The sequence below is a fragment of the Gymnoscopelus braueri genome (genome assembly GCF_963280865.1).
Source record: "Gymnoscopelus braueri genome assembly, chromosome: 9".
NCBI lineage: Eukaryota > Metazoa > Chordata > Actinopteri > Myctophiformes > Myctophidae > Gymnoscopelus > Gymnoscopelus braueri.
In genome coordinates this window covers 31,700,533-31,710,403 of record NC_137610.1, presented here as the reverse complement: position 1 = coordinate 31,710,403, position 9,871 = coordinate 31,700,533, and the positions used below count along the sequence as shown (strand labels likewise).

The window sequence follows — 9,871 nt, the reverse complement described above, 5'->3', positions numbered from 1 at the left end:
ACCACTCTTATCTACTGTCCAAGAAACATCTCTGTAAGGGTCTTGGTAACATTACAGATTAAAAACACTAAGATCTTTTCTTGCCTGTTTTTTTATACTGTGTGCATAGCCTACCAACTGGTTTGGGCCACTATTCCCAAACAGCACAGATAGTTACTGGTTCTTTGGTTTCTAGTTATTGCAGATCAATAAGCCCAAATCACACATTGTAGTGTACAGCTTAGAGTGGAATCAAGTGCAATATACTAAACATTCCACAAGATGGCACTAGATCTTTATTTTCCATGATGGAAAAGCTTCTCATGCCAGCTCAAAGGTAAACTCAGACTGACAATCATCACATGCACACATACTGTACACATGCACACATACAAGCATGCACACACACACATGAATTTACGCATGCACGCACACACACACACACACACACACATGAATTTACGCATGCACGCACACACACATGCGCATACACACAAGCGCGGAAGGCATCAGTTTTTCTTACCTTTTGAATTGGCCACCGTGGACCCACCATGAACTTGGCTCCTGGAGGGCAAATAGAATAAAAATAGCTGTTGAGATATTTCTTCAAAGGAGATAAACAGTATTAAAGCAAATGTGAAATAGTCTGTGAAAAAGGAATGATGTCAGAAGTCAAGATGAAACATTATGTGAATCGCACCAACATTTCTTTCAGCTGAAAAAGTCTTTCTTGTCGAGCGACATGATGCAGAACTTTTTTCACCAAAACATTAATTAATTAAGACTTTATATATATATTAAATGAGGGTCTTTGGATTAAACTATCAACCTCTTTCTCTACAAATTATATTCAGGAATTGAGGTCCTTGGCCTGCTAGCATACAAGATTATATGCACGCACGCACGCACGCACGCACGCACGCACGCACGCACGCACGCACGCACGCACGCACGCACGCACGCACACACACACACACACACACACACACACACACACACACACACACACACACACACACACACACACACACACACACACACAGAGGCGAATGCCGAATATAAGAGCTTACTGTACCCGCTCAACCTTAATACCACTGACACACAACCTGGACATTTGGGTCAGGCTGTATCCACCTCCACAGCAGTACACAGCTCTAATAAAAACATATGATTCATGATGCTGGACTAACCAAAAAACATGATCTTAAGTTCATCGATCAATATCTTCAAAGATATCTCTCGGAAAAAGAGTAATCGTTTTTGTCTCCACAAACGTGCCCATAACTTGCTCTGATCCTGTGACATCAAAATCAATCAGTCAATATTCTAAGAATAAGTGTTTGTCTTTTTTGTTTTTGTTTTCAAATGATGGATATCTCCTGCTGGAAGGAAACTCTTTAACAGTAACCTTCTCAACTTCCACAGCTGCTGTGTGAACTACACCCGAAACCCGTGATTATTTTACGAATTATCCGCTGCCATTGACATTTATCTGCACAGCAGATGTAATGGCGCCACTGTTCACTGCATAAAGTCCGGGGTGGGAGGAAAACAACTTTGTCCAGCCAGGCTGAAAATATTCTGGTGAGGCAACCCGCCCCAAAGGCTGGAGGAGAGATGGTGTGCATTACAGATGGAGTTGCCAAGAGAGGGCCCAAGATTAGGTTTTGATAGAGAGGCCAGGTGTGTGTGTGTGTGTGTGTGTGTGTGTGTGTGTGTGTGTGTGTGTGTGTGTGTGTGTGTGTGTGTGTGTGTGTGTGTGTGTGTGTGTGTGTGTGTGTGTGTGTGTGTGTGTGTGTGTGTGTGTGCGTGCGTGCGTGCGTGCGTGCGTGCGTGCGTGCGTGCGTGCGTGCGTGCGTGCGTGCGTGCGTGTGTGTGTGTGTGTGGCTTTGTTCGAATGTGAGACAGACACACACACACACAGAGAGAGAGAGAGAGAGAGAGAGAGAGAGAGAGAGAGAGAGAGAGAGAGAGAGAGAGAGAGAGAGAGAGAGAGAGAGAGAGAGAGAAGGATAGGGGATAGAGAATGATCATGTGGAGTCCAGGGGGGTTAATAAATGACACATCCTGTACTATAATGGTTTTCCTACATGGCCAGTACCCTTTCCCATGACTCTGGTACCATACCCAGCACATAAACCATAAGCCTCATATGGTGCACCCTTTCCAAATAACTCTAAATAACTCCAGATGAGCGTGTCAGGTAAATACAGAAAATCTGAATGCTTTAATCGCTTTGTGTCTACTGTACCATAGTAAGTAATTGAGAATGACTGCTGCTATTTTTGATGCCAAGAAATTCCATGTGGGATTGTTCTTGAAAAATAAAGTAAAAATTAGATGACAATGCAAAAACAAGGACAGCAATCATTATAGAGCAGAAATATCCATAAGCGCTGCATCAGCCAAATCTACACTACAATCTACCCTCTGATCTACACTCTGTTCAGTCCATTTCACAGTCCCTCTTCATTTGTGGCTGAATTGCATTATCAGTCAAACCCTCAACATGATTAATTGCAACACTCAGCAGCTGCATGCAAATTTAGTTTGACTAGTTGATTTCTGAAAAAAGGGATGAAGGGAAACATGAAAACCCTGGGGTTTCTATGTTGAGGTAGATGTATGCTGAGACACAGATGTCTATGTTTTTTTAAGCTGAATTACTTAATGCTCCCTTTTATTCTAATGACCAGATTTTTGATGCACCCTTTTTAATGTCCAGAAAGAATGGTTCCAATGGTTTCTGAGCCAAAATTTGACAACCCATTCATATCAATAGCCCTATATTCTTAAGGAACACAATCTTAAAGCTCCCCATTTAATGCAAAAAAATGGATTTTTTTAATGAATTTAATTAGAAAATGTAATCAAATCAATATCACGATTATCAAACGTTTGACTCAATTGCGATTAATGAACGACTATAAAAAACAATAGCGAAAATAGCATATCTACAAGCTCTCATGATGCAACACGTTGTGAGCTTGTAGATCGGCTATTTTCACAATTTGTGTATGCCACCATTGTACAATAAAGTATAATATAAGGTTAAAGGAGAATACCGGACAAATTAAGTCTTGTCTTTGATGTCTCGTTACTTACCGACCGACGTGAAAAGTGGCGTTCTTTTTTTCCATAGATTCCCGTGTCGTCATTTTTTAAACCCCCTCCGTTGTCAGAATGGGAGCGCGTGGGTCGAAAAAAAGAGAGAGTAGAGAAAAAGTAGAGAAAAGGAGTAGAGAGAAAAACAACTTTGCCTCGGTTATAATAGACGAATCTCGCTGACCCACGCGCTCCCATTCTGACAACGGAGGGGGTTTAAAAAATGACGACACGGGAATCTATGGAAAAAAAGAACGCCACTTTTCACGTCGGTCGGTAAGTAACGAGACATCAAAGACAAGACTTAATTTGTCCGGTATTCTCCTTTAAGTGTTTAATTAGACTAATCGATTTAGTTGATTATAGAAAATCTATTCACATGTTTTCCTGGCAATTCTTTGATATACAGTAGGCCTATAAGAAAACAAAAATTGGTTATTGGTTCTAAATATCGGTTTCGATATATTTTCGGTTAATTGCCCAGCCCTAGCCAAAGGTAACAACAAATGAACATCCGGAAGCTTTGATTAGTTTATGCTTATTCTGTGCAAGCAAAGCTTTGCATTATCAGTATTATCTGATAACTAATGTCTATCCCTCCCCTCATGCCTACAGCCACACAACACTACAGGGCCAAGTTCTCACAGTTTGCCGTGTCTACTAACTCGTATATTATTGCTTACAGACCATTTGATATTTGCTAGTCATTTCAAGGGCAGCTTCACTGATGTGTTTATAAACGTGGGATGTGACAGAGAGTGTAGTAAGTCATAACTCAAAGCTGGTATGTGATACACCTTGACTGCATAGCTTCAGCATGACCTTGTCAAAGCTGGTATTGCACACTGCTATAAAGGATAAGTCCATTTTCTTTTCAATGCAGTTCCTATTTTCCCAGTTGTTTCAAATTGTGGTTCAGCTGTCAACTACAATCCAACAGACAAACATCATGAAGTGAAACCTTTCAAAACAACACTTATTACCACTACCATTTTACCTTTCTATCTCATTTAATTTTGTATTATTTTTATTTGACCATTATCCACACTGTTGAGGAAGCTTGAAGTATAGGAATTTCACAGCCTACAATGCTGCTACCAGCTATATTGTAGGTGTATGAGACACCTTGAACCTTACACAAAAAAAGCTAACTCAATCTTACAATTAAACCGGGATTAATTATTTGACAGGCATTACTTTATTCAGAGGATGCATGAACAGGAAGCATAACAAGGAAACATTATTAGCAATGCATTTTTACAGTATATTATATAAAATGAATTGATTGATCGTTATTCAAATTCTGTGTGATAAATACATATAAAGAATAAAAAAATGTTTAACGACTTAAGCCCTATATACTATGATGTACGACGAAATGGCGAATAGCTGTAATAGCTGATCCACAAGCTCACAATGTGTTGCATCGTGACAACAGCAGATCTACACAACTGACCGGCACGGTGGAAACAATTCAGAACAACTCAGAGGAAAGGACTTATCCATTGCAGTCAAACATCGAGTCAGCACATAACGTAAAATGAGCAGTTTGTAATTTGTTTGTGAAAGGCCCACTCATTTACCATAGAAAAACTCTTGGCTGATGGGAGTTATTGGCCTCCTCACGGACACAACAGAGTCCAGACAAAGCCAGCAATGCTTGACAGCAATCAACAGGAGGCAAGTCATAGTCCAGATAACTCTGGCAGCATTGCAGAATCCTAAATAGAGTGTGTACAAACTGTATATGCACACACACACGTGCATACACAGAGAAATCGCATACATACAGTATATATATATATACTGTATATATATATACTGTATATATACTGTAAATATTGTATACAGTATACTATATAGCCTATTCATATCCAGTACACACATATACATACAGTATTTACACATAGGCATAAATAGTCATTTTCTTTCTCTCTCTCATACAGTACATACACATAAACACGCACGCGTACGCGTACGCGTACGCGCACGCGCACGCACACGCACACGCCACACACACACACACACACACACACACACACACACACACACACACACACACGCACACGCAGGGTGGCAGGCTCCTGCAGTGTGGTCCTGCTCATGTTTTATGTGCCAGAGGTAATGGGAGATCCAGATGGCTTCACAGTGCCAGCTCCACCATCAACCTGACACCCAAGGTTATCAGCATCCTGGGCCGCCGTGTCAACAGTGTGTGTGCGTGTGTGTGTGTGCGTGTGCGTGTGCGTGTGCGTGTGCGTGTGCGTGTGCGTGTGTGTGTGCGTGCGTGTGCGTGTGCGCGTGTGTGTTATTTTGAGGCTTCACAGTTATTCAATGCAGAAGATTTTGGGGGCACATTTCTAATACTCGGTCTTCGAAACCTCTTTTGTAGTGTCAGTGCTTAAGTCAATCCTTAAAGGTCCCTTCAGTTATCGCCTATCATCTCCTATCGTCTCTCTCGTTGACATTTAAAGTGAAGTCATAAATACAGTGGTTTAGAGCAGTCAGTCCGATGGCTTTCTTAGTGACATTTCAACACACCTGGGCTGATTGCTAAAGCACCAAACCTGCAATCATTCGGCTACAAGGTGCTTTATATAATCCATTATGGTATCTTGCCCACCTACCCTTGCCCCCTACAGCCCTCCTTCATGCCTCAAATGAATGTATGAGCCCGATCACAGCCTGAAGTCGTCTGGCCAGGGTGCTTTGAGTCGTCCCAAGGGCATTACATTTATTACAAAAGGTGACCGGGGCATTTGCAGTCAGGACTCCCAGGCTTTGGATTGCCAGAAGCTTTAAAGCACTTCTTAACCCATTTAGACCTGAGGCCGAGTCTGAACACGCCTTAAGGCGTTTCTGTAAATGACCTCCTAAAAACAGTTTTCTGAAACAATTTCACTTCACTAAAAAAATATATATTTCTCAGACTCTGTAGCAGATAGAAACATGAAACAAAAACAGAAACATTTGAGAGCTTAAACCTTTGGCTTTTACTGAAAATTACTTTCATTTGCTTTAATTTTCATTAAAAGAATATCAATAAAAAAGCAAAGACAGACATACAGAGATTTGTGGAATTGATTATAGATTTTTCTTTCTTTATAGATTGTTTTTAAAATGAACATTAGCACAAATGAAAGTAATTTCCAGTAATAGCCAAATGTTCAAGCTTCATGTTTATTTATTTCATGTGTCTATCTGCTACAGAGGCTGGGAAATAAAAGAAAATATATAGCAGCATCTAAAATGATGTCCACGTCTTCCCTGTCTCTTGTTTTTGTTCAACACAATTTCATTGGCTGTTATCGTTTTACTTTGTACATTTTCCATCTAGTCTAATTCATTTACTGTGTAAATTACTTCGTAATTATCATTATTATGAGTATTATTGCCATCTGTAATTTGATTTCATTACTTTATGAATCCCCAAGAGGGAAACTTCATTAGCTACTGACTGCATGCAACAACCATAATACCATAATAACATATATACATTATTGACAGTAGTCACAACAGAACACATATACCACCACATTAATTACACACAGGCAATCAGTACTACCCAATACAACAAGAGAACAACACTGGAAATTCTGTTCAACTGGAAATGTTGGATCTCGGACGTCATGTGGCCGTCTATGACGGCATTACTATGACATCAGTAATATCAATATTCCTGAAACATTTCAACCTACTCCGACTTCAATTGACTTAAATGTATATAAAGTTGAAGAAATGATTGAAAGCATAACATTTTAGTTGTAAAAAGTAAAAAATAATATCCACAATAATGTGAAAAAGAAACTGCCATGGCATAACTGGCAGCATGCACAAGAACTGTGAGATTAGCCCCGGACGGACGGACATATGGACAGATGGACGGTGACACATACACACATAAACACACGTGCACGCACACACACAGCCAGCTCTTCTAGACGGCTCGTCTCCTACAGAGCCACAGCATAATAACGTAACAGCTGCAGGCATAAAAGTCTTTTGTTAAAGTTCAGCGGAACACCTTGGCATAAGCAGCCGATCATTAAAGGTGCTTCTAAGGCTATTAAAAACATCATGGAGAGGGTGGCTATCATATTGCAATATAGCTCTGAATATTATTTCTGGTTCTCAATTCTATTATGATGACCTCTCTAGCGAATCTGGTGCCAAGCATTCCGGGGTCAATAATGATAATAATAATAATAGTAACAACAATATGCCCATAAGGTGTTTCTTCTCTCTCCTGATTTCACCTCTTCAGTAAGGGCCTGGTATACTTTGTTGCACTGCATCGTGTTGTGAGCTTATAGATCAGCTATTTGCGGTGTGTGACACCAGCGTGCAACTAAATATAAATTGCCCTGTTATACTTCACATAGACAGCAGGCACATTGTTTGTGTGTATCTGTGTGTATCTGTGTTTATCTGGGTGTATCTATGTGTATGTGTGTTTATCTGTGGGTTTCTGTGTATATCTGGGCGTATCTATGTTTATCTGTGTGTGTGTGTGTGTGTGTGTGTGTGTGTGTGTGTGTGTGTGTGTGTGTGTGTGTGTGTGTGTGTGTGTGTGTGTGTGTGTGTGTGTGTGTGTGTGTGTGTGTGTGTGTGTGTCTATGTTTATCTCTGTGTGTGTGTGTGTGTGTGTGTGTGTGTGTGTGTGTGTGTGTGTGTGTGTGTGTGTGTGTGTGTGTGTGTGTGTGTGTGTGTGTGTGTGTGTGTGTGTGTGTGTGTGTGTGTGTGTGTGTGTGTGTGTGTGTGTGTGTGTGTCTGTGTATCTGTGGTACAATAAGTGGGTGGGTGGCTGGGTGCAGGGCAGCTGCATTCTCAGGCAAAGTCAGAAGCCTATATAGTGGAAGACCTATTTTAAGATCCCGTACACACAGTGCTGTAGTCTAGGGCTTACCCAGCTAAACTTAAGGCTTAATTGCCTCATTTATTTGTAAACTAGAGGTTCCTCACCTTCTAAAGCTATTACAAAATTGTTACCTAGACTACTTAGAAGATTCAAAACCACTGTAGCATGAAAGTACTCTCAGATGGATGCAGGTTATGTAAAACAGATGGTCTTTTCTGCAACAACAGCCCACATCAATTTCATATAAAGTAAGAAAAGATTGTGTTTAAGTATAATAATTCCCATTGTATTAGTGGTCATATATGTGTTATGGCATTCATCCACATCTCATAATTGACAAATCTCTCTATTTAATGCGACATCACTGCACCCTGAAGAAAAGTGTGAGGAGAATAACAAGTAGCAGCAAGCCATGCCAATCTGTGGATCTAAATCTTGCTTGAAATGGTATCATCTGCCATGGCTGTGTAAACACAGTTGTCGCACAGGCTGTGACAGGCCCTTTTACCTATCTATTTAGGGTATATGCAAAGCTTGCACCTGCTCCCCCCCCCCCCACACACACACACACACACACACACACACACACACACACACACACACACACACACACACACACACACACACACACACACACACACACACACACACACACACACACACAGCAGATAAAAGGCAACCCCACTAAGCACATCTCTCTTCAAAGAACAGCCACTGAGTCAGGAGTTCCAAATCTTCACCTGCCTTTTAACTGTGCTCCGCAGCACCTCCCAGCACCTCCGCCCCTTCCCACCCAAATCACATCCGAGAGGCAACTTCAGAAAAATCCCCACTCAGAGCTTGTACGAATCCAGACAGCAAAAAAATAAAATAAATACTGTTTTCGACCATGCAACAGCCTGCATTGGAGTGTTGATACACAGTCAAATCTTTCATGTTAATTTATATGATTGTAACTCAGAGAGTGCACAAATGAAGAATAAAGAATAAAAAAAAACTGCACACTCTTCATTTACTCAATATAGAAAATATTTATAGTTATTAACTAGCAATGTTTCAGTCAAGGACATTCTTCAGGCATACTGACAAATGATACAGACATCATTATATTCAACACATCCCTTGTTAGTAACCCCAATCCAAAGTCAAATACACAAGAAAGCATTTCTCAATACAGTAGTGTTGAGAAATTCGTTCCTTGACTGAAACGTTGCTCTAAAAACACATTATATACATTTTATTGATTGAATCAAGTGACATGCAGCAAATGGTCCGGCTGGCCGAGAATCGAACCGGGGACTTGCTGTCAGGCATTAGAGCCCATGTGGTACGTGTCCTAACCACGTGGATATCGGGTTGCCCCAGGGGGCTTTTACTTTGTAGGGGTAGTCCTAAATGGATGGAGCCTGAATGGTCTTTCACAACATCAGCCAGCTATGCAGTTTACACACAAACAGACCTGGTAGCTGCCCTAAACAATCAAAGGCTTCAGTTGCTTCCTGGAGGATTGACCACTAAGCAATTTTTAGCATTGCTCCAGGGCACGTCGGCAGTCGTTGCTGAGGGAGGTGACAGAAGGAATGTTTCTTCCTCACTGTCCTCTAGAGGTGCAACAGTTAATCAAACTGATCGATTTAATCGATTATGGAAAATAATGTATTTGAAAAAAATATTAAAGAACTGCGTGTTGTGTATGAAACGACTGTGACACGCATACACAGTTCACGCATACACTGTTCTTTATTCCTCCCTCATCTCCCTCCTAGCGCAACGTAACATAACCATGATGTGTAAAGTATATCACATCATCAACTGGATCTCATATCTATTAGCCGATTTGTAGTGAACTCACACAGCATACCTTATTTAATCATAAATAACACTGTGTTTAACCACTTATACTGTACTTGGTTGACCGGGGTCCCTATA

The 9,871-nt window shown here is 40.8% G+C and overlaps 1 protein-coding gene across 2 annotated transcripts in view; it reads right to left on the bottom strand.

Moving 5' to 3' along the window:
* LOC308092587 (carbohydrate sulfotransferase 8-like) overlaps positions 1-9,871 on the bottom strand; it is a 75,545-nt gene that overhangs the window by 5,045 nt on the left and 60,629 nt on the right. For both annotated transcript variants that reach the window (XM_080438585.1, XM_080438586.1), the window contains exon 3: positions 503-543. In XM_080438585.1, the coding sequence (XP_080294711.1) occupies positions 503-543 (41 nt within the window). The remainder of the gene's footprint in view (positions 1-502; positions 544-9,871) is intronic.